At 37.5% G+C, this 26,446-nt stretch overlaps 1 protein-coding gene across 1 annotated transcript in view; it reads right to left on the reverse strand.

Moving 5' to 3' along the window:
• The window catches only part of LOC149411194 (NAD(P) transhydrogenase, mitochondrial-like), a 66,537-nt gene that overhangs the window by 34,393 nt on the left and 5,698 nt on the right, over positions 1-26,446 (reverse strand). The window contains exons 2-6 of the mRNA XM_089647577.1: positions 10,443-10,646; positions 8,552-8,706; positions 5,601-5,741; positions 4,717-4,839; positions 1,119-1,306 (exon numbers count right to left, since the gene is read on the reverse strand). Coding sequence (XP_089503703.1) covers positions 1,119-1,306; positions 4,717-4,839; positions 5,601-5,741; positions 8,552-8,706; positions 10,443-10,633 — 798 coding nt within the window. The 5' untranslated portion in view covers positions 10,634-10,646. The remainder of the gene's footprint in view (positions 1-1,118; positions 1,307-4,716; positions 4,840-5,600; positions 5,742-8,551; positions 8,707-10,442; positions 10,647-26,446) is intronic.

Genomic DNA, 26,446 nt, shown 5'->3' on the forward strand with positions numbered 1-26,446 from the left:
AGCGTGCTTGAGGCTTTTACCTGCCCTGCTGCCCTCTCCACCGGCATGAACATTGCCAACTTAGTCCTGCAGGCTGGCAAATAGAACAGTCTATGCTGTCGGAGACGGAGATAACCATGGGGAACATATATACGAATGCTCTCCAGGATAGCCGAGTATTCAAACTATCCAAGAATCAGTGTGAGGAAATGTGTACATTCCTTCTGACCTGTAAATGGTTCATTCCGAGCATACTTAAAAGAAATTCGCAATACTCCCTAGAGAAATCTCAGGAATAAAATATAATATAAAATCAAAGGGTCGAAGAGTTACATTCGCACGAACTTTGATGGTTTGTGCAGTTTTGCACTATCAGAGCAGAGATGAATTAAAAGTTATGCATTTGGTATCTGGGTAGAAATGAAGGAGGGGTGCTGCTCTGGATAGATGGGATTTGCGTAGTAAGACAAAACAGAACATGATAAATAAATGGAGGTTAGGTAAGTTTGTTGTTTATTTTCTTCGCTTTCTTAATTTCAATGGTGATATACAGGGTTTTCCAATAAGAGGTGTTATTTTGATATTCAATCGTAAAAGATCAATGGTTTCGTTGCTTGTGTGGCACGTAGCGCCATCTTGTTGAAAGTTAACGTTGTCCAGATCAATACCATCCAATTCCGGCCATTAAAAATCATTAATCATCTCTCGATAGCGCAATCCATTCACCGTAACTGTTGCTCCAGCCTCATTTTCGAAAAAGTAAAGTCCAATGACTCCGCCGGACCACAAACCGCACCAAACAGTCACACGTTGAGGATAGAGAGGCTTTTCAACAATAACTCATGGGTTTTCCGAGCCCCAGATGCGACAATTTTGCTTGTTGACGAAGCCACCGAGGTGGAAATGGGCCTCATCACTCAAGATGATTTGCATTTGATTCACTCAAGTGAATTTTAATAATTTCAATGCGTTGTTGAAGCGTGTATCGTTCCATTTTTATTAATGGAGTAGTTTCTACTTGTCAAATGTCAAAAAATGACAGCTACAAAAGTAACATCTACCGAAATAGCAGACTATTCAAAATAACACCTCTTTTTGGAAAACTCTGTATTATGTAGTAGCATACGAATTTGGGTTACCATATTTTCCATGGTGACGAATTGGGCCCCCAGGGACTCTATCTGCTCCCGGACAGCGGGGCGCGTGTCAAAGGCGCGCACCTTGGCACCCATACAGCGCGCTTGAGCCGCTGCGGCGAGCCCTGCCACTCCAGCGCCTACCACGAGCACGCGGCACGGGGGCACTCGGCCAGCGGCTGTGATCTGGCCTGTGGGATAGAACAAATGTTTTAATATTAGGTCCTAAAAACTGCGATGAACATAATGTCAAAATCTAAATGTTCGTTCTGAAACAAATCGCCTGACATAGCGACGCTAAAATTGAGTGCGGTGGCTAAAAAATTGGCTTTGTTTAAGTATCTTACTAAATAGTGGAACAAAATATTAAATTTTGGAAACAAGCCCAAACTTTTGTTTACCCGATTTGGGATTCTTTATGCAGCCAGCAATTTGTGCACCATTGTAAAAAGGACTAGTAATTTATAATCCATAAGCAGATTTTATTTTCGAAGACCGAATGATGATATTACAATGCGAGTTGCCTGTATACTGTCAGATTCATTTATTGACAAGTCACCGAAAGTGGGACGTTCATGATTATTGATGATTGACTGGTTGATTTAGATGTCTACGGTAAGCAGAATTATTTTTATTTTTAATAATAAGCTAAGAAGCTTCTAAAAGAAAAATGCCTTCTAAGTATTTTTAATAATAATTAGAGATGTTCCGATTATGACTTTCGCCGACTAGCCGACTAGCCGATTAGTCGGTTGTAATAAGACCGACTAGTCGGCCGACTAGTCGGCTAAGCCGATTACGGTTTCGGGGATAGTTCTAGGTACCCTGAAATGTCGTGCATGGCCAAAGTGTACCTCTGCCGTCCCGCAAGTTCTGTTTACAGTGAGAAGCTGTTCTCAGAGGCCGGAAACATATATGAAACAAAAAGAAATCGATTGCTACCAGAAAGGGCAGAAGCTTTAGCCTTCTTACATCATAATTTACCCTTAATTAAAAAATATAAGTAAGTTATAAAAAATATAAGGAGATTATGATATTTTTGGTTGTCACAATTGTGACTTTGATTTGATTAGATTATGTAGGTATGGTTATAAGAAATATGTTTTTTTCATTTTTTTTGTTTTTATCAAACAGTTCATGTTTAGAATTTTTGGATATATATATATATATAATTTATACATATATTACTGTGCATCTTGTACATAAAATCTTGCTTTAATACATATAACTGAGTTTGTTAATTTAAAAAATCTACTTTTTATTTTGATAATAAGAAATACTTATAAATGTTCATTGAAGATAAGAAGATATTATGTTGTTTTTTATGTTAATTAGGATAGGTAGTAATTTTGTTCAATAATTGTCATAATTATGTTTTCTTTACAAGCAAGTAATTTTAAAAACTGATTACCAAAGGAAAGATTGCTTTACATTTTTTAATGTATAAGACTGATTATAAAAAAAAATATATATATAATCAAGGTTTTTATTTCATGTAGTTCCCCCGCATTTATATTATTGAGAAATACATACAACGTAAGAAGCCGGATAGTCGGCGCTCTTTGCCGATTAGTCGCCGACTAATCGACGACTACAATAGTGGCCGGATAGTCGGCTTTACCGACTAGTCGCCGACTAGTCGGAACATCTCTAATAATAATCTAAGCTTATAAAAGCAAAATGTCTTTAATCTCTTTTTAATTTCTATAATCGTTACTAATGCATTTAAAATTAACTTTATTGCTAATGAATATTACCTCTCCACATTTTGTAATGTTCTTAATGTTTTAAACTGTTTTCTACTCTAATTATTATTACTCTACTTAATTTACCACTTTACCTAATTGCTGGCAGATTGTTGCTCGCCAATATAATGTCACATGATTGTTATCATGTTATTTATAACTTTAATCTGCCTGTAAATTAATGGGTTATTTCACTGCCAGGTGGTATTTAAACTTATATTGGTATGTACTATAGAACATAAGTAGGTTATGGAAAAATCTGTACCCGAGAAGCATACGGATGCAACTCCAAAACACTAAATGTTCAGGAAAGCCAAAAACCTGTTTTGGACTCTCTCAAATTCTTTCAATTATCAATAACGAGAGACTTGCAAATAACACATCGGTTTTGGACTCTCTCGAATTCTTTCAATTATTAATAACGAGAGATTTGCTAAAAACACAGGTTTTGGACACTCTCGAATTCTTTCAATTATAAATAATGAGAGATTTGCTAAAAACACATAGGTTTTGGACTCTCTTGAATTCTTTCAATTATCAACAACATGAAATTTACTAAAAACACAGGTTTTCGACTTGATTCTTCATGATAGGACAATTACATTTTTTTTCGATATTTCAACATTTTATGGTACAAAAATTGAATTGTTTGTAAGGAGAAAATAGTATTCTTCTATGGAAAAATATATTTGCATGGGAAAAAAATGGAATTTATAAAAACGTTATTTATCTTGTTTACTTCTACCATCATGTAGAATCACCTCCCGAAATTTGTGCACTTTACCCCTAGACACCCTGTATAATAAGATGAAAATATTCTTAAGTTTTATTATATTTTCCAGCTAAATAAGCATTCTTCACAATAAAAATAAGACACATGAGGATTTCCTGTAATTAATACATTTCACGACATTTGACACAGAATGTGCAGAATATTTCTCACAGATAAAAAATCAATGTTTGTAAGTGACGAAACGACAAGCAAGAATAAAATCAAAGATACTGTATATCCTTGCCAAGCAAATAAAATATATTTTAGTAAGCTACGAGCATTTTTTAAAGTACAAAATAAAATAAAAGTGGGGCAACTGCTGTGAGTTCCTAACAAATCCGCTACAGATACGCTGGATTAAGGGGGTTAATTTGGTTAATTTCACTATCTCTGATTATGTTCTGACTAAGCACTAATCCGCGGATTAGTCATTTTTTCGTTTTCACTATATCTGAATAACGCTAACGCTCGGGTTAAAGTTCGATTTGACTAATCAGTGTTCGAACCTCACGTTAGGCGCTATTCCTCGAATCAAAGATGGCGTCAAAACATTCCGAGTTTGACAGCGGAGAAGTGAGTCGAATTTTGTTGAATGAATTTGAATGCTTGTATGATCCATTCTGAATTATTTGATTGTGTTCAAAATAAGAAACAATGTATTAATTCAACACGAATCTATCTAAAATGACCTGATAATTAACATAACATAACCAAACAAATGCACACTTTGCGGTGTGCGGACTGTGACGCATGACAGCTGTGGCAGTAGATGGAGTAACTGCAAACATTTTGCGATGTTGCCAGACTATTTCGAGTGTTATCTATCCGGAAGCTCGGAAACAATGGTGAAACGGTCGCCGTTGAATAACGAAGTTATTCTGATCTTTAAAGCCAGCCAACAGATAGTGAGTCAGATATTTAGCCCGACATAGTGAAATACCCTCTAAGGGTTAAAGGTAAACAAACCTTATACGGACAAAATTAGGAATTAGGACAATTTTGCACTTATGTATCTAATTTTGTCATAAGATCACAGAGATAATGAGGTTGGAAAGGAAAGAAATTTGATTCATGGTCAACTTACCGGAAAAGAATCGGGGAAAATAGTTGGAGGCCTCGATGACAGCTCTGTAGCCGGCCACGTTGGCCATGGAACTGAGGGCATCCCACACCTGCGCACGGCTGATCCTGGGCACACAATCCATGGCTGGAAATTGAGAATAGAAGGCAAGTCAAGTTAATAGTCAAACAATAAAGCAACTGTTAGAAATATAACTTAAGACCAAAGGGGAAAACAAGGAATAATTTAGCTGATTTGTATAGCGACATTTCTCAGTCAAAATTTGTCAGTTAAAATCTCAAATTGTAGTAACAATGCAATCTAGTAGCCTTATTGCGTATCTTTCACACTGCACAATTGTTTTAGCAACAACCAACGCTGTAAAAACTATGGAGGTTCATTATGATTATGTGTGGCAGGCAAGAATCATGAGAGTCCAGACTCATGAGTAATCTTCAACTATGCTCCAGCTGTATCACAAGCAATAGAATACACACGTTTCTTGCTATGTGCAGAAAGGGTATGATCTTATAGTATTTTGCTAGTGTTCGTTGGTGATTTGCCACCGCAGTTGCTTCTCGCATTGAGCTTCATTCCGGACGAGCTAGGGAACGATCGGTTATAACTGACTTAAGAATAAAATATAAACAACCCTTCTTTCCGTCGAAAACGGGACATTGGCATCATACACATTTTGATTGTTCACCCATATTAATGCAAATTACATCTAAGAACAGCATCACCTTGTTGTATTTGTTTCTAATTACACACCAATCGCATAATTTTCATTGTCTCCTCTGTTTTGATATTCCGTGCAGTTTGATTGTACCTTGATTCCCTTTCTTTCTATTGTATCTATGTCTCTAACATTTCTTCATTTGCCTAATCGAAATATGTAGTCAACTCACCAAAAGCGTTCATCCGCTTATCTCCGAGTAGCTTGATGAGGTCCTTGTTCTGCGCAGGGTAGAGGAAGGAGATAAGGGTTGCCTCATCCTTGAATAGAGGCACCTCCTCATTGGAGGGCTGACGAACCTTCAGGATGATGTCTGAAAGAATATAAACACAATTAGACATGAACAAACATAATATGTGACCCTTCCTCCAATAGTCCTGATGAACCAGGCTCCTCGACTCCCCACAGTCCAGCACCATACGGAGCGCCGCAGCGTTCTGATCGCATTTGACACTTGACTGACTTTATATAACTTTTTAAAGATATGATGAATTATCATTGTGATGATTTATCCGGTCACCGATTTCCACTCAGGTATCGTGAGTTCAATTCATTTTCTAATGCTGCGGCGAGAATGATTTTTGGTGAATCTATGTATTGTCGTATAAACCTAATTCTAAGGTATCGCCTTCAAGTTTAGCCTAAGCTTTTAAGATCTGCTTAATGACCTTCAAAGCATTGCAAGGAATATCGCCAGTCTATATATCGGAACTATGTGTCCGACAAAACTTAAGCAATAGACAGCTTACTCTAAGGTCAGCAGATCTAGATGTTATTAATCGTCTAATCGAACTTTCTAGGTCAAATCGAGCCGTTTACTATGATCGTTCTTTTAGTGTAACAGGCCCGCTCATCTGGAATAGACTTCCCTCAGCTCTTACTAATCTCCAGAATTTGGCTGAATTTAAACGGGCTTTAAAAACAAAATTATTTAAAAACTCTTACCGTTCATAAATCTTAACTTTTTTCAATATTTTATAATAAGACATATTCTAAAACTTCCGTTAATTGTTTGGTTTCGGTTGCCTCCTTATTGTACCATTTTTTAAATGTCTGCTCAGAAGATTCTCATTTCTGAGCACAAACTGCCTTCTGTATTGTGTATGTTCATGTTTTTTCCTGTCCTGTTTTTATTGTTATCCTAAGTTTTGTCATCACTTTGTATAAACAGTATATTTAGTGTTATAATATAAGATCTGTATTGGGTAAGGCACACTGTAGGAATACTTTTAAGAACATGACCACTAATACTAAATTACCGTTTTTAAGTTTGTTATAGTAAAGCGCCCTTGAAGTGAAATGACACTAAACTGCACTATATAAATGTTATTATTGGCTGACTAAGTCCTCCATCATAATCACAAGATTCTAGTAGAAGATTTTCAAATATTGTCAGGTAATTCATAGCCCGTGAATTTTTGCCTTTCTTTAAATTTTTTTTAAAAACATGCAGCGGGATTTTGCAAAGGTTAATGGAATTTCCCATATACGTCCCATAGATCCCATAGATCAGTTTTTCCCTTTCCCTCAGAAGTCATGGATCTCACTATACTGCAGCTGTACATATATGCTGCATAAATGGGGAATAAAGGATTCTGAATGAATGGATTTGAATGTAAACATATTCCAACAACATAACACATTGCAGCATGTCGCTAAGGTGCTAATCAAATTTCAATTAACTCTTTGTTTGCCGGAAGGTATTTGGTGTAGAAGTACCGGCAGGCCGGGAAATCAAATTGTCTGTATAGCCGGTCATATTAGCACAGCTACCTAGAGCATGTACACGCGCTTAAGGCTCACAAATTGGTAACAACAATTAATAGAGGATTAACTGATAAATGAAAACTGTTATTTATTGTAAATTGATTAATGTTTCGATTATAAGCTATGTAGCTACATAATATTCTCGCTGAATGCTTTTTTGTACGATATCAAGCGAATGGCTTGACGTGAAAAAGATTCAAGGACGAGCAGCATAGTTCCATGTCAACATGTTCGATATAGCCAAACCGTCGAACATGAATACATATACGTGTGTATATAGCTTTAGATGATTATTTATATTGACTTGATTAACTGTCAATCAGTTAGACGAAAATGTCAATCAATGACTAGATGATTGAGGGCTGGTTTGTGACCAGAGTCGTTGCACTGATTGCAAAGCCGGAACGTTGCACTGATTTGCTGATTTTATATATTGACTGATTTGTGAATTTTGGACCTTAGATAAATTGGAGTTTCTTCATTGTCCTCCAATGTATTTCCAAATGTTATTGAAACTTTTCACTCCCAACAGCATGTCTACTGAGATGGCTCCTATTACAAACAACATAGACATACAAATTGATAACCCAGCCCATCAGGGAAAGGAGAACAAACCAAGTAGCGCAGAGCGGGGTGGTCAAATTACTGGCAGTGTAAAAAAACTTAACTACAAATCCTAAATCGGGTCAACAAAAGTTTGGGTTTGTTTCCAAAATTGAATATTTTGTTACACTATTTAGTTAGACATGTTTACAAATGCGTTATAATTTACCCACCTCACTCAGGTATGGCAACGCAGCAACTCGGGACAGTGGCAATTTAACACACTTGAACACACTCTTGAAAAGTCGTGAAAAGAAGAAATGTGAAGGCCTTTTTTATCATTTTAATAACTCTTTATGTAATTTTTAAACGTGTGCTGAACTGGTGGTTCAGTTAAAAACGAACATTCAGGTCTTGTGCAGAAAAGTCCCACTGTTGCCTTTCTTTAGCAAACTTTACTTTTCTGCGCGTGGAATGATTATTTCAATGTGGCGCTCTTTGGCTGTCAATGTACAAATGGATCTCGTAGTTTATTCAAAGCATTCTCGAAACCTCCTGGTGCCAAAAATGGTGTCATGTGGTTTGCTTCCAGATTGTTGAATGATACCCAGATTTTATGTTAGGGCAAGTCTATTAATTTGGATGTCTGTGACTAGTAGGTATTACTAGATCCCTCAATGAGTTTCTATCCATAGTTTTATGCATGCGTGTGTGCGTTTGTGCATTTGCACGTGTGTGGGGGCTGACTGTGTCTTATTACTAGTTCTATTGGCTCCCTCAGTAAGTTAGCGGTAGTAAATAAATGGAGATCACCTGATTGGAATGCGCTGTTGGAGTCGGTGATCTTGGCTCCAGCTTCCTCGTAAAGCTGGTTGGGGAACTTGGCCAGTGCTCCAGCATTCTCCTCGATGGCTACATTAAACCCCTTCTTCACCAAGTTGCCGACAACTGTGGGTGTGATTGCCACCCTGAAATTGAATCAATAATTAGTATTTGTAAACAGTTAATCTTATAAATTATATAATATATAACCAGTACCTTAAGCTTCACAACATACCCCGATTGGGGATGCAATAGTCTCACTGGCTCTAGACGATTGGGAGCAATTGGGACTCTTCTGCAATACGCAGTTAGAATTATTTCAGACCTGGCTGTTTTTTTTTATTTTTACATTAGTTCCACAAAGGAGGCCCTGAGGAAAAAAACCTAGATAAACCTCACTCCATGAAACAGGGCACCTGCTAAGTCACCAAACGTAACGAACCACTTGGGGTGACCTATGGCGTTAGATAGAGCCATTAACCACTTAATTGACAGCCCTGCCACTGTCTCAACTATTAAATTTCATGTAACTTATTAAGTATATATTATTCTGTTCTTATAATCTACATTAAAGCCCAGCTGGGCGTAAAACCAAATAAAATATTTAAAAAAACCCACATAAAAATTGATAAAAAATTTAAATGCAAAACTTTCAGAGCATGGCCGCTTTGATAATCAATGCAGTTTTATTGTAACTCGGCGACAGTCGGCACGCTCTCATGCAGTTTTATTGTAACTCGGCGATAGTCGGCACGCTTTCATGCAGTTTTATTGTAACTCGGCGACAGTCGGCACACTTTCATGCAGTTTTATTGTAACTCGGCGACAGTCGGCACGCTTTCATGCAGTTTTATTGTAACTCGGCGACAGTCGGCACACTTTCATGCAGTTTTATTGTAACTCGGCGACAGTCGGCACGCTTTCATGCAGTTTTATTGTAACTCGGCGACAGTCGGCACGCTTTCATGCAGTTTTATTGTAACTCGGCGACAGTCGGCACGCTTTCATGCAGTTTCATTGTAACTTGGCGACAGTCGGCACACTTTCATGCAGTTTTATTGTAACTCGGCGACAGTCGGCACGCTTTCATGCAGTTTTATTGTAACTCGGCGACAGTCGGCACACTTTCATGCAGTTTTATTGTAACTCGGCGACAGTCGGCACGCTTTCATGCAGTTTTATTGTAACTCGGCGACAGTCGGCACGCTTTCATGCAGTTTTATTGTAACTCGGCGACAGTCGGCACGCTTTCATGCAGTTTTATTGTAACTCGGCGACAGTCGGCACGCTTTCATGCAGTTTTATTGTAACTCGGCGACAGTCGGCACGCTTTCATGCAGTTTTATTGTAACTCGGCGACAGTCGGCACGCTTTCATGCAGTTTTATTGTAACTCGGCGACAGTCGGAACGCTTTCATGCAGTTTTATTGTAACTCGGCGACAGTCGGCACGCTTTCATGCAGTTTTATTGTAACTCGGCGACAGTCGGCACGCTTTCATGCAGTTTTATTGTAACTCGGCGACAGTCGGAACGCTTTCATGCAGTTTTATTGTAACTCGGCGACAGTCGGCACGCTTTCATGCAGTTTTATTGTAACTCGGCGACAGTCGGCACGCTTTCATGCAGTTTTATTGTAACTCGGCGACAGTCAGAACGCTTTCATGCAGTTTTATTGTAACTCGGCGACAGTCGGCACGCTTTCATGCAGTTTTATTGTAACTCGGCGACAGTCGGAACGCTTTCATGCAGTTTTATTGTAACTCGGCGACAGTCGGCACGCTTTCATGCCATATCTCCCTTCGTTTGTATTACCTATGCTATTAATACTAGAAAGGAATTGTAACAATATACAACACACATAATATAATATCATGTTATTACCTTCTCTCGTTGTTCCAGGACTCCTTTGGGACTCCCACAGTCAGCTTCGTGTAGGGGGTCCCCACCGCGGGGGGCTTGGGGGCCGCCTGGGACGCAAACAGGCGCCAGCGGGGCGCAGCCCTGGGGGCCCGGCGGGCACACAGAGCGCCTCGGGCAGCCATGGCCGCCCTCGCTCCGCACATTCCGCACATCGTGATTTACAAGCTGGAAATAAAAGAAAATATGGATATTATATGTCACATTATGAATAGGGGAAGAAATTGTTAGGAAGTATCTGGCTATTCAGATTTGGTCACAAAACACGGCTAAGGCCATTTCAAGCAATGTTTCTATTCCAGATGGTGGTCTTTCAACATACATACTGATATACTATGATATAATGCATCGTTCCTCAATCTGGGGGTCGGAATAAAATATAGGGGGATCGCAATCTGTCAAAAATAAGTCCCGTATACGAACAATCCTTTTATCAAATGATGAATTTCAAATTATAAAGATAATTTGGCAGCTGCAACAACATTTTCATCAAATGGATTGAGAACCCTATTTTTTGAGATATCATCGTTATCACCTGGAAAATATTTCAGTCACTGAATTTTCATTTTGCGTAAATGCGTTTTCATGCTCTCTAATATGAGATCAAAAACAGTATTTTCTAAGATCATAATTTTTTCAATGTAATTAAAAATTAAAGAAAATGCGTCAAAATTGCGTTTGTACAAGGTGAATAATACCAACGTAACTAGTTCAAGGTGAATAATCCCAATGTAACAATTTCAAGGTGAATAATCCCAACGTAACAATTTCAAGGTGAATAATCCCAATGTAACAAGTTCAAGGTGAATAATCCCAACATAACAATTTCAAGGTGAATAATCCCAACGTAACAAGTTCGAACTGGTAAAAGTAATATGAGAACTAACTAACTAACCATCACATTGTGTCTCTGCAGGGGTAGGCAGAGAGGACGGGCCGCCAAACAACTCGGTCTTGGCACACACTCCTTGCCTCATTCACATTCTTACATCGTCTCATACATACTCTTCTATTATTCTAGCTCTCGACATGGCCCGACTCAAGTATCTGATTCACTTGATCGTGCCATGTCTTCTTTGGGCATCCCCGACTTCTGCTACCATTCGCATTTGCCACATATATTCTCCTTACACTCCTTTTTTCGCTCATTCGCTCTACATGCCCAAACCATCTAAGCGTCGCTTTCTTAATGTTACTCATTACACTTACATCAGCCTTGCACTCTTTGCGGATCTCCACATTTTTCACACAATAATACATGGTTTTACCGCACATCAGTTGTTATAAATGCCTTGTGGCTCATCGGTGTTCTCGGTAAGTGTAAACACATTCTTTTTCACGTTAGTAATGTAAAACTTGAAATGATAAAAGTTAACCCCTTGGGCAATTTTGGAAGATATTCTTTATAGACAAGAAACAGCCGTAGAATCTTTTTGGTAGATATATCCCAGCCTGACACGGTCTCATTCTGTATTATCAACATTTAAAATATGAGAAATATTTGTGTTCGAAAGAGAGAATCCAGTTTGCATTTAAAAAATTTACCATAAATGCTCCCGAAGGTTTGCAAATTTTTAAATAATAAAACACGAAAAAAACTTAAGTGAAAATATATTTTATAATACAGGGTTTTCCAATAAGAGGTGTTATTTTGAATAGCCCGCTATTTCGGTAGATGTTACTTTTGAAGCTGTCATTTTTTTACTTTTGACAAGTAGAAACTACGCCATTAATAAAAATGGAACAATACACGCTTCAACAATGCATTGAAATTATTAAAATTCACTTGAGTGAATCCAATGCAAATCATCTTGAGTGATGAGGCCCATTTCCACCTCGATAGCTTCGTCAACAAGCAAAATCGTAAAACCCAAGAGTTATTGTTGAAAAGCCTCTCTATCCTCAACGTGTGACTTTTTGGTGCAGTTTATGGTCCGGCGGAGTCATTGGATCTTACTTTTTCGAAAATGGGGCTGGAGCAACAGTTACGGTGAATGGATCGCTATCGAGAGATGATTAATGATTTTTCATGGCCGGAATTGGATGGTATTGATCTGGACAACGTTAACTTTCAACAAGAAGGCGCTACGTGCCACACAAGCAAGGAAACCATTGATCTTTTACTATTGAATATCAAAATAACACCTCTTATTGGAAAACCCTGTACCTTTGTCTAATTAAATATGTGTTTTAGTTTCATGTGAAGTAGTAATCACAGTTTAGAAGGAAAAAACCACTGGTAAACGATTTTAAAAACTTTATCTGTATTTGCGTTGAAAATCTTAATATTTTTAATTGCATATGTCGATTTGTAATACTAAAATCCTATTTTATTAATTTTATACTATTTAAAGATATGTTCAGAAACAGCAAATTTATCTGGAATCAAATGTTCTGACAGTTTAATAATGCTGCCTATAAGCAGGAAAAAAAACAGCGAGCCCAACCACGAATTATGGAAAAGGAACAAAGCAACCGCACAAGGTGCGAAATACCGCTTGTCATTGTTTTGTTGTTTTCCCATAAATTCTTGGTTTAGCTCGCGCTTTTTTGTCCTTTTTGTTTATACACGCCCTGAGAGCAGTACATTGCAAAATGTCAGAGGCCATAGGGGTTAAAATATATATAGTGAGGTTTTTTTTTAGTTTATTTTTTGGCATTTAAGGGGGTCGCGACACTAAAAAGATTGAGAAACGATGTTATAATAAATGCTCCAGTATCCGAGTCAGCTGGGAATAATGGTTTACCTGCCATAAAAGACATTACTTATGAAGAAATGTATTTATAACATTAACAATGTAGATAACGTGGTGACAGCTGATACGGAATTTTTTCATGATATGACTGACATATTGATACAAGTGTGATCTTTAGGGTGCGTTTTTCAATCAAAGTTCAAAATACGAAAACAAAAAAAAATATTTCGGATTTGTGGCTCTGTGTCTGTAACTCTGGTTAATTTTCTTTACTTCCAATGCAAAGCAAAAGTTCTAGGGTTTATTGAACCGGAGTTACAGGCAGAGGCTCAACGGAAATTAGTATTTTTAATTACTATAATTCACATTTTTCTTCTCCCTTAGAATTTAGATACCGCACAGAGGTCATTGCAAAAAAAGATAATCAGGTAAACACTTTCTAGTGGTACGTGTACATTTGCGAACCGAAACGCGAGCCGAGCCACGAATTACGGGAAAGAAACGTAGCAACTACAAGCGGTGTTTCGCGCCATTGTTTCGTTCCTCTCCCACAAGTTGAGGTTCAGCTCGACAGTTCGGCTCTCGTATGTATACGTAGCATTATGATCAATTTAAAGATTTTCGGTATTTACTTCATATGGCAACCTTTTCAAAGACCGCGATTAAACAAAAAGAAACACTTAGGCCCTTCTTATAAGAGATACTTTCAAGTTACCTAACAGTGACGTTACCATAAGTAGCCTACCGATATGCTACTCTGATTTCCATTTCCAGCGCTATCCGAAATGTACTTAACTTGATCATTTTTTCACGTGCAGCCGTGGAATTAATACGATATGAAGCAACTACCGACGAAGAAATAATATTGTTCGTCTCTATATTTACAATCATAAAAAATAATCTAAAAAAAGATAAAAACAAAGAAATGTTAATTGTATGGCGTTCGTTGCCGCCAAAGAACTACTTTAGAATGATGTCAAATTGGCTTTTCTTTCCAACCTCAATCCATGCCTTCTCCGCTTAATCCTTTCTAACGTATTCTAATTTTATAAACATGGATATTTTCATATCCTCCAGAACAAATTTAACATTCAAATCATTTTCGGACGTAATTTCTGTCAAACGAGTTGTAGATACGATTGCAACTTGCGTGGCGTACTAACGTGTGAGCAGCGTGCAACTGACATTACACCCGTAGTCAACGGTACAAAACACTAGCAAAATAGTATAGCGGATTCTCACAAGCGTCGCGCACAAAACTTGAGTCGCTTTTAAGCCTCTGCATGCTCAATTTCTACCGATTTATAACAAGTTTTTCTTTAGTTTTTAAAGTTAACTATTTTATTGTTTTATAAGTTCCACAAAAATATATGTTATTTTTTAAGATAATATCTATACATTTCTTATGCCGAAACTTTAATTATAAAAAAAATCCCACGATAGAAAAAAAATCGCAAAGTTCCGAAAATTATTTAAAACACGTTCTGTTCTGTTATTTCATATTTTATAGGCATGAAAAATTCACAGTGTGTCTCTAAATGCAACTAAAGTGTTTGTCGACAGATGTTTGCTCTATTTCAAACGAATCATGTTTTATTAAATATTTTCACCATTTTATCTTAAGGCGACGCACTACCTCGTGTAATATTTTAAATTGAGCCGCTCTCAATAACAACCCTTACGTAGATGGCGATAGGGTTTAAATTCCCGCTTAACACCATCCATCTGTTTTGATTTATGCAAGAAAAAAACATGGCCAAAAAGGTGCCTTTTATTTTATTTTGTGGATGTTCAGGCATAAATATTAATTTTTTTTCGATCATTTTATAAATAAAATAATTTGCCACATTATACAATAAAATCATAACCGAAAATGGGTTCGTAAGTAGGAGATTTTGAACTTTAAAGCAGTTTTCATAGGCTTTTACACTATTTTTTCTGGGCTTATAAAAAGACTTATATAAAAAAAATACTCGATTATTTGAAAGGCCAAGATGTATTCTACTCGCAGTATTTGATTAAAGCATCTGAAACATTTCTAGGCGACCAAATTTTCAAACCAAAAACACATGATTTTGCATTACTACGTATGGCATCGCCTTAATTACTATCGTTTTTTTAAGATTACCGCGCTCTCTCTAACATTCGTATTTCCATATCTTCTTTTAAACCATCTTTTAACACTTACTTAAGTATCTCCGTGTACGAACGGCCTTAGCTTTTTTAACAGCATCAAACGAGCTTTAAAAAGCAACCTTAAAAATTGAAAAAATAAAAAAGTCGGTAAATATTGAGATATGCTTGTATACGCTTAAGTGTTATCCTACCATTCTGTCGTTTAACCCCCTTGTAAACAAGGCTATCGACAGAGCTAACAAAACGTGTTACCCAAGCAACAATACAGTGTCTTAAACAAACAACCCGACACTAACCGGGTTCAAATATTTGAACAACGTCGATTCTTTGTCGAAATTCTGCAGGTTTGTTTGATTTGATGTATCAGACAGGTGGTGCACTCCTTTATATACGGAGAAAATGCCGATGTTTGCCAAAAATTGCGCTATATAAATTAGCCAAATATTTTGCGGAAGAAATGCATCTTACACATAATGAGTCTTTTGACTAACTAACTAACCATCACGCCGTTTCACCGCAGGGGTAGGCAGAGAGGACGGACCGCAAACAACCAAACCGCCAAACAAACAACACAAACCAATTTGTTCAAGAACACACCCGTGGAGAGAGTTTTCATTTCCTACAACTTAACGTTTTTGTAGCTGCTAATACGTTGTATAAACGGCACAATTATAACACTATATACCAATATTTTGCCATAAAAAATGTACAAATTGAATAAAATAAATAAAAATAAAATAACTCGGTCTTGGCACACACTCCTTGCCTCATTCACATCCATAGTATCTGATTCACTTGATCGTACCATGTCTTCCTCGGGCGTCCCCAACTTCGACCATTCACATTTTCGTCATATATTTTCCTAACACTCCTTTCTTTGTTCATTTGCTCTACATGCTCAAACCATCTAAGCGTCCCTTTCTTAATCTCGTTACGCTTACATCAGCCTTGCACTCTTTGCGGATCTCCACATTTATGTCATATAATACCTAATACCTAGAATTACCTGTCAACGCTCGCAAAATACCTAAATCACAACAACCCGCAAGTCCCGAACAGTAATCCCGGTGAACTGATAACTAGGAATTCAATCATTTGCGAAATAATTCATATAAATATATCAAGATAAAAATGACAATATAAACCTCTCTGAGGTGACATCGGAACTAATATATTTGTTCTCCGTACAATACATCTAGACTAGCTATCGTTTCACAGATTCAAGATAAAATGTGGCAAGTAAGAAACACTCTTTTATGTTTCCAGAAAATTCTTATTTACAACGTTGTCTATTTATGACAAAGATGGACATTCAAGGAATATGTGCGTATGAAAGAAATAAACGATAGCGGGCGGAATTTTCGCATTTGCGTCGAATACTAAATTCTACATCACGGTGTGACTGAGATAACAAGATACGCTAAAAGACGAACACGGAATACTGTATGCACAGACATAGGAATTAATAGACGAGAAGCTAATGGCGAGGGGTAAAATCAACTGTTGAAGAACGAAGGGAGTAAGGCTGACTGTGATTCGTCAATAAATCAATCTGACAGTAAATAGGCATCTCGCATTATAATATCACCATTTAGTTCTTAAAAGTAAAATCTGCTTTTGAATGAATAGACATTTCTACATGGGAGCGCAAATTACTCGCCACGTTATGAACTAATTTGCGAAGTCCAAATTCGGCAAAGTAAGGCAGCTTCTATTTTCAGAGTCGTAGTTAGTTTCAGAGTATTTAGTTAAGACACTTTTACAAATGTCTCATAATTTACTTACCCCAGTAAACAACGATGAGCACACTTGAGAATCGCTACATTGAGATGTGATAGTATATGTTTCTAAAACTGATCCATATAATACGGTGTGAATAAGCTTAAAATAAAGTAAAATAATGCTTACTTATGGAATGCAATACGACAATTGGGTTTATTCTCTTTTTCACATCTATTTTTACAAGTTTTCATATCACAAGTCAACATTTTGCCGTTTTATTTCGTAAAATGAACCGATGATGCCTCGACCATAGTTCGCACAAGAATGATGACGTCACGTTTTCAAATTTCACTTGAGGCCATATGCGAGCCCAGCCGGCTCAATGGAACCGGTATGGGGAGTGGGGATAATACGCTTTTAATCACTTAGGGCAGGTCTACTAATATTCATATGTCTATGACTGTATGAGACGACCCACTGCTATTAGGTTGTCCTTTTTATACTTGTGTGTTGCTACGTTCGCTATCTCACTTTCTGCAATGGTGTTGAAAATCTTCGGGAAAATAATTTGTGTGTATTTACGAATGAAATCTTATTTCTAGTGTTTGCCGAATAATGAAAACATTCTTTCAACACAGGAATTTTGGCACTTTTTTAATGCAATTTACTTGGAGGTAGCACACGATCTAAAGTACGAAATCGAAAGCACTACAATTGACTTGCTTTTGGCTTGCGACTTTGATATTTCTACAACGCGTCTATAGTATATATAATACATACACTCACATATAAATGTGTGTTTTCATGTTTCAATATATGTGTGTGAAAAAAAAAAAACTTCTACTACAACACATAAATACCTGTCACACTTAATCACAAACACGTTAACACCTCAGCACAGGTTCTCCTAGTGAGGTGTTCACGTAACATACAATATCACCCACACACAGTTTTACCTATATCAACCTATGTTCTTTATTTTTTATACCTTTTTTTTCTGTACTACTATATAAACCACTGTAATCATTTGTAAAATGTGTATTCAAGAATAGACATAAATAAATAAATAAAATAAATATATATTGCAACGTCATTATTTTTTCACAGAGGTTTTAGTGTGTTGAAATCATAGATAATGGCATGGAAGCATACTGTCTGAGGACTGTCGCAAAGGTGTGTAGGTAGAAACAAATGCGGGGTGCCGCTGTGTAATGCAATCTCCAGTATTATGGATGAATGATGTTGGCGACACGCGTTGTGCGTGCGGATTCATACTAATGATGGTTCATGGCCCATCTACGTTGTTTCTATAATTCATTTATATATTATACGCCAATACGGTATTTCGCAAACATTTGATATACATAATAGCTTAGTGCATCAGTAATCAAGAAATAAAAGTTTTTTATTAGTTATATAGAAATTCAATACACAAGAATAGTACAGGGTTTTCCAATAAGAGGTGTTATTTTGATATTCAATCGTAAAAGATCAATGGTTTCGTTGCTTGTGTGGCACGTAGCGCCGTCTTGTTGAAAGCAAACGTTGTCCAGATCAATACCATCCAATTCCTGCCATAAAAAAATCATTAATCATCTCTCGATAGCGCAATCCATTCACCGTAACTGTTGCTCCAGCCTCATTTTCGAAAGAGTAAGGTCCAATGACTCCGCCAGACCATAAACCGCACCAAACAGTCACACGTTGAGGATAGAGAGGCTTTTGAACAATAACTCTTGGGTTTTCCGAGCCCCAGATGCGACAATTTTGCTTGTTGACGAAGCCACCGAGGTGGAAATGCGCCTCATCAGTCAAGATGATTTGCATTTGATTGAATTTTAATAATTTCAATGCGTTGTTGAAGCGTGTATCGTTCCATTTTTATTAATGGCGTAGTTTGTACTTGTCAAATGTCAAAAAATGACAGCTTTAAAAGTAACATCTACCGAAATAGCGGGCTATTCAAAATAACACCTCTTATTGGAAAACCCTGTATTATGCGTAGCTTAATTATTAATATTATTGAGGTTTGTTATTATAGCCTTCTTGCAACTATATACTGTGCAGTCGAACACATCTACAATTTCGTCGAAATTACTACCAACTGCATGTAATCTTGGTACGAGTGAGTATCTAAATGACTCAGTCCTGATATTGTTGTTGTAATAAAAAAATATTTTCGATCGAGCATTTCTAGATGGTATGTTGAAGGTGATTGGGCTCAATAAATCAGGGCTGTCTATAATTCAATGGCCGAAATACACTTAGGATGGGTTGTTTAACAGAATTTGAACAATTCATCAAATTTCACAGTTCATATAAGTTCTGTTATTATTTCAGTTGTGTGATCAAACTAGCCAATAAAGATATAATATCAGAACTTGAATAGAACCTTCACAGAACTTGTCAATCAAATTTGAAATTTGATGAATTGTTCAATTTCCGCTGAACAACCCGTCCTAAGATGTGCGTCTTTAGCAAATTCAACTACGCATAGTTTTATGTTAAAAAATAATAAATAATGGTGCATATTATATTATCTAAAAATAAGTATTTACCGGTGCCAACATTTTTTACGGGTCAAATGTTGGAACATGTTACGCGTTTTTTTCGGGGAAGAAACGTGATTATTTTTATTTCACATTACTTGACTAGATTTATTTATCTGCATAATAATAATCTGAATAATCGAAACATTATATAATACATAGTATTGGAAACATTATGTGTTAAATAATATTGGAAACATCGTGTAATACATAATATTAGAAACATTATGTGATACATATCATTTGAAACATTATGTAATAGATAATATTAGAAACATTATGTGATATATAATATTAGACACATTATGTATGAAATAATATTGGAAATATTACGTGATACATAATATTAGAAACATTATGTGATCCATAATATTAGAAACACTGTGTGATACATAATATTAGAAACATTATGTGATACATAATATTAAAAACATTTTGCAATAGATAATATTAGAAACATTATGTGATACATAATATTAAAAACATTTTGTAATAGATACTATTAGAAACATTATGTGATACATAATATTAGAAACATTATGTGATACATGATATTACAAACATTATGTGATACATAATATTAGAAACATTACTTGATACATAATATAAGAAATTTTATGTGATATATAATATTAGAAACATTACTTGATACATAATATAAGAAACATTATGTGATACATAATATTAGAAACATTACTTGATACATAATATAAGAAACATTATGTGATACATAATATTAGAAAAAATATGTAATAGATAATATTAGAAACATAAAATACAGGGTTTTCCAATAAGAGGTGTTATTTTGATATTCAATCGTAAAAGATCAATGGTTTCGTTGCTTGTGTGGCACGTAGCGCCTTCTTGTTGAAAGTAAACGTTGTCCAGATTAATACCATCCAATTCCGGCCATAAAAAAATCATTAATCCTCTCTCGATAGCGCAATCCATTCACCGTAACTGTTGCTCCATCCTCATTTTCGAAAAAGTAAGGTCCAATGACTCCACCGGACCATAAACCGCACCAAACAGTCACACGTTGAGGATAGAGAGACTTTTCAACAATAACTCTTGGGTTTTCCGAGCCCCAGATGCGACAATTTTGCTTGTTGACGAAACCACCGAGGTGGAAATGGGCCTCATCACTCAAGATGATTTGCATTTGATTCATTCAAGTGAATTTTAATAATTTCAATGCGTTGTTGAAGCGTGTATCTTTCCATTTTTATTAATGACAGCTTCAAAAGTAACATCTACCGAAATAGCGGGCTATTCAAAATAACACCTCTTATTGGAAAACCCTGTATATAAACCTTCCTGAAGAAATTCTCTAAATGATAGAGAAAACCTTATCAAAATCTGTTGCTTAGTTTAGAAGAACTAAGAGCACAACAGACAGACGCGGGCAGCGACTATGTTTTATACTATTTAAAGATTATTAAAAATACGTATTATTGTATTTTACTACAATTATTAATTAATTGGTTTATTGCGTAATGACGTAAACTGAATGATAACAAATACAATGCAGCGGTGATACAATTGCATAGATCGCGAGTAAGATACTTCGATTAGTATCGTCCTAGTAAAAAAAAAAATATTATCACTATTATATGATATATAACTACTATTATGAAGAGAATGGCTTTATACAATTATACGTTTGTATAAAGCCATTTATTCACAAACTCTTAAAAATAATTATAATTTACATAGAGAGTCTTAGAAATATAAATATATATTTAAATATGTGTGTATTTGTATAAATTATTAAAATATTATTATTATGTAATTTATTGTTTCTAGCACGCAAAAAAACACCACTGTAATAAATTTTCAAATTTCCCAACAAAAACTATTAATCTAGCGCAGACCCGTGAAAAATCACGGGATATTTTAGTTACAATTTTTTTAAAGGTAATTAACATTTTCTGCTAAAATATTTTAATATTATAGATAGGTACCTACCTAATTACTTCACACAGTGAGTTTCAATTTCGAAAATAATATTTAAATTAAATGCAAATCCGTGTTAAAGAGTTCCTCGAACCTTAGTTACAGACTGACTCAACCGAAATGAGTCTTTTTTTAAATAAGTTATTTATTTACTTATTTTCTTTTTTTTTAAAGAAAGACAAATATTCCCGGGTTACGAATAACCTGACAATATTTGAAAATCTCCTACTACCACCACAGTAAGCTGAAAATGTTGCTTGTGTTGTGATGGAGGACTTAGCCAGCCGAGGAATTGAACACACTACGCCTGGGTGGTACCCAAACGCGATGTCAACTCGGCCACGTAGTAATGCAAAATCATGTGTTTTTGGTTTGAAAATTTGGTCGCCTAGAAATGTTCCAGATGCTTTAATTAAATACTGCGAGTAGAATACATCTTGTCCTTTGAAATAATCGAGTAGTTTTTAGATAAGTCTGTTTATATTCCCAGAAAAAAATAATTTATAAGGCCTATGAAAACTGCTTTAAAGTTCAAAATTTCCTACTTACGAACCCATTTTCGGTTATGGTTCTATTGTATAATGTGTCAAATTAAGTTATTTATAAAATGATCGGAAAATATTTATGCCTGAACATCCACAAAATAAAATAAAAGACACTTTTTGGCCATTTTTTTTTCTTGCCTAAATCAAAACAGCTGGATGGTGTTAAGCCAGAATTTAAGCCTTATCGCCATCTACGTAAGGAGTGTTATTGATGGCGGCTCGATTCAAAATATTACACGACGTATGGCATCGCCTTACATCTGTATTCCTTGTAAAATCACTTAAAACTTTAAAATAATAAGGAGAAACAAACAAAATGTTAAAAATATGGCCGAAGTTAGAAACGTATCCCTTTCATAAACTAGGAGATTATAAACATTCTGGTTATTGTAAAAAAAAACTACCTGGTTCTTTTACAAATAAGGGTAGTGTATTGAAAAAAGAAATATTGGGCAGGTACCTACGAAACAATCTGTTTTGTGAATTTCAGTTTTTTTTTTTTTTTTTTATATTTACTCCACACAGGAGGCCCTGAAGAAAATAATTTCCCTCAGGGCCTATGTCATCTTTGGGGATGCTGTGTGGAGGGTCTTTTTGTGGAGAGGAAGGAGTGAACATGGGTCTTGAAGAGTCCCATGTTGTAGGAGGGAGGAAACACAGAGGCCGGCAGTTCGTTCCACAGCCGAGCTGTTGAACTTAAGAACGAATCATAGAAGCGACCCGTTCTCATGTGACAAGTGTCAACTGTGTACAAATGTTGGGCGCGCGTTTGGCGTGTATCCCGACTACGCACCGGTGCCGAAGGGATCAATGACGCTAGTTCCTCAGAGCATCTTCCATTGTAATACCGATAGAATTCTCAAGTAATTTAGGAACCTTTAAAAGATATGTAATAACTAACATTAAATAATTTTAAATATTCTACTTGAAGTTATCATGTTATTGCTTTGAATCCTTTCCAGTTACTTACCTTCCAATTTATACTCATGTGTTCAATTTAGTTGTAGGTATACATTTATTATATTGTTATTATTGCTATTGTGTAGTGTTATTGATTGCTGCTGTGTTGAAATTTTACAATACATTTTGTTTTGAATTTTAGTTGGTTATTAGTATATCAGTTAAATTTAAATTTTTGAAATTTAGCTGGTTATTAGTATATTATTTGTGTTCCTAGATCTGTTATTATTTTTTATTTATTATTTACAATTTTGTATTTTTTGTAAATTTCTCAGGCCACGGGTACAGAACCCTTAGTTTCTTGTTTTAATATTTTTTATTATTATTATAATTTTAAGTGAAAATCTGTTATTGGATTTTATCTTTATTATTTAGTTTATTCTTATATATGTAAATAATCTGTTGATTTTCCCAAATAAATAAAATAAAAATAAACAAGGACAGCATACCTACCTGACGCCTGTGCTCTAAAGATTGCAGTCCGTTTGTTAAGATTGGGGAATCTATCAAACGGACCGCCCGTTTCTGCACAGAGTCAAGGGTTTTTTTCAGGTATTTTGGGGCTCCAGACCAGAGATGGCTGCCAAATTCGACAGTAGGGCGCACTTGCGATTTGTACAGGGTGAGCAGTTGTGTACTATTAAAGTATCTGCGGGCCCTGTACAGTACGCCCAGCTTCTGAGAGGCCAACTTTACTCTAGCTTCGATGGAGCCCCCGTACCTGAGCTGGTCACTTATAGTTACACCAAGCATATCAATGGAAGGCCTGTTCGGAAGATTGCTTCCGTTGAAGGAGACTAGATTATCATTTGGATCCCTTTTAGACGTAATCAGACAGGATTGGGTCTTTGAAACATTAAATTCGACGAGATTATTTTTACCCCAGGAGGAAATACTCTCGAGATAACCGTCCATTCTCTGCTTCAAAGCCCTCCGAGCCGTTGGAGTTTGTGTGCCCTTTGGGGGCTTGTCAAACAAAAAGCTATCATGAACTGTACTGTCATCCGCGTAACAATGAATCGGTGCACATGTCAAAAGGTCATTGATGTGCAACAAAAACAAAGTCGGAGACAGAACCGATCCCTGTGGGACGCCAGCATTTATGGAGTGCGAGGAAGAGGTGAAACCGTCAGCAACCGCCTGAATCGACCTATCCCTTAAAAAGTCAGCAATCCACGTACACAGGGATGCGGGAAGTCCGTAAGAATGCAATTTGTTGACAAGTCCTCGGTGCCAGACCCGGTCAAAGGCCTTGGATATGTCTAGTGCGACCGTTTGGGTCTCACCGTGACGTTCCAGGCACCGCCCCCAAACATGCGTCACATACGCGAGAAGATCACCGCACGAGCGGTTCCGCCGGAATCCGTATTGACGGTCGTTGATAATTTTGTTCTTCTCGAGGTATGTGAGCAGTTTGTCGTTGATCACACGTTCCATCACTTTGGACAGAACTGATGTGATCGCTATGGGGCGGTAGTTGGCCGGGTTGGAGCGGTCACCTTTCTTGGGAATAGGGTGAATTACCGCTTTTTTCCAACCAGAGGGCACAGTGCCACACTTCAGGGACATTTTGAAGAGCTTTGTCAAAACTGGAACTATTTCCGCAGCACACCTCTGCAATACCAGGGCAGGTATTCCATCAGGTCCACTAGCTTTGTTAACATCGAGCCCCCGTATGACGTGGAGTACATCCCGATGCCGGATCCTCAGCTTTTTCATATAGAAGCCGCAGTGAGGAACCGACGGCGGAACAGCACCCCCGTCGTCGAGGGTCGAGTTTTCCGCAAACATTTTCCCTAAAAGGTTTGCCTTTTCGGTGGCGGTGTTTGCTAGTGAGCCGTCAGGTCTGGTAAGAGGTGGCAAACTGGGTTTGCAAAAATTTCGACCTATTGAGCCCGCAAGCGACCAGAATGCTCTGCTGCCATGCGGGCAGGCAGCCAGCTTTTTGCTAATCTGCAGGTCGTGTTCGAATTTTGACCTATTGATGATTCTCTTGCATTCCTTTGCCGATTTGTTGTATGCTGATCTGCTTTCGGGCGTTCGAGATGTGTTGTAGGCTCGGTAAGCCGCGTTTTTTCGTCGAACTGCTTCGGAGCATTGTCGACTGAACCACGGCTTTGAGCCCACACCAGTTTCTTTAGTAGTCGATTGTATGAAGCCATCCATCGCCGATTTGATGACTTCACCAATCTCCTGGGCACATCTTGAAGGGTCCGAAGTCCGAAAACAAACAGCTGACCACGGAAAAGCATTGAAATGGGCCCGCATACCGAACCAATCTGCTGACCTATAGTGCCACACTTTTCTCCTCAGCCTCTCATTGGTTGGTCTGAGGCTAACGGGGATTGATGTCGTCACTAGGCAGTGGTCAGATGATCCCAGAGGCGCTGTGACGTCAATCTTATAACCGTGTGGCACAGTAGTTAAGAATAGGTCTAACAGATTGGAGCGGTGAGTCTGGACATCAGGAACCCTTGTAGGCTCCTGAACCAATTGCTCTAATCCGTAGCAAATGGCAAAGGATTCCGCCTGTCGGCCAGCCGAGTCCGTTGGGCCTGAGAACTTCAACCATGGTTCGTTATGAACGTTGAAGTCCCCCAGAACAACAAACTCGGCCGAAGGGTAGCGGGGCAAGAGATCATCAATAGTATCGCTCAAATGTTTGAAGAGCTCGGAAGTGTCTGATTCGCTATGGTTCGGTGAGCGGTATAGACATGCGTAGAATCTTGCCGTACTGGCAAGATTGACGCGCACCCACATTACGTCGAATCTGGAGTTTTCCAGACTCAATAGTCGCACACAGTTGACGTCAGCTCGACTATAGAGGCAGACTCCTCCTTTCAGTCGGAATTTGCTTGCGAGGGTAAAGCCCGGGCAGTCCAGATAGGAGGAGTCTGGCGGCTCGGCTATCTGAGTTTCGGATAGGAAAAGAAGGTTGGGACGTTGGGACAAAAGATGGTGATGGACGGAATTTAAATTTGTGTGCAGGCCGCGAATGTTGGCAAAATTTACCAACAGTTTTGGCCCGCACCGGGGACGCCTGCTACTCGCCGCTGTAAAGATGTTATGTTTGTTTTTATGTATATTCATGATTTTAATTTTTTTTTTTTTTGTTTTTTTTTGTTTTTAAGGGTATGAAGTGAAAGGAAGGTCTGGAATGGAAAGGTGTGAGGGGTGGGTAGGAATATGGGGTTCAGGCTGTCCAGGAGTGATGAGCGTTTGGTTCCAGCCCACCCACTGCGGTGCTAGGCGATAGGCTGGGAGAGTCCGGCTGGAGAGGGCATCCAATGCGCCCCAAACGCTGCTGCTGGGTCCCCTCCGGTCACGAACCGGCACAACAGCAGTGGCGGGGTTTTTACACTCGCTGATGGGGCAGCCCACCCTTAGTCGTGAGCCTGAGGGTC

This window comes from Hesperophylax consimilis, chromosome 26, assembly GCF_061612785.1.
Source record: "Hesperophylax consimilis isolate HC1 chromosome 26, BYU_Hcon_1.0, whole genome shotgun sequence".
Classification (NCBI taxonomy): domain Eukaryota; kingdom Metazoa; phylum Arthropoda; class Insecta; order Trichoptera; family Limnephilidae; genus Hesperophylax; species Hesperophylax consimilis.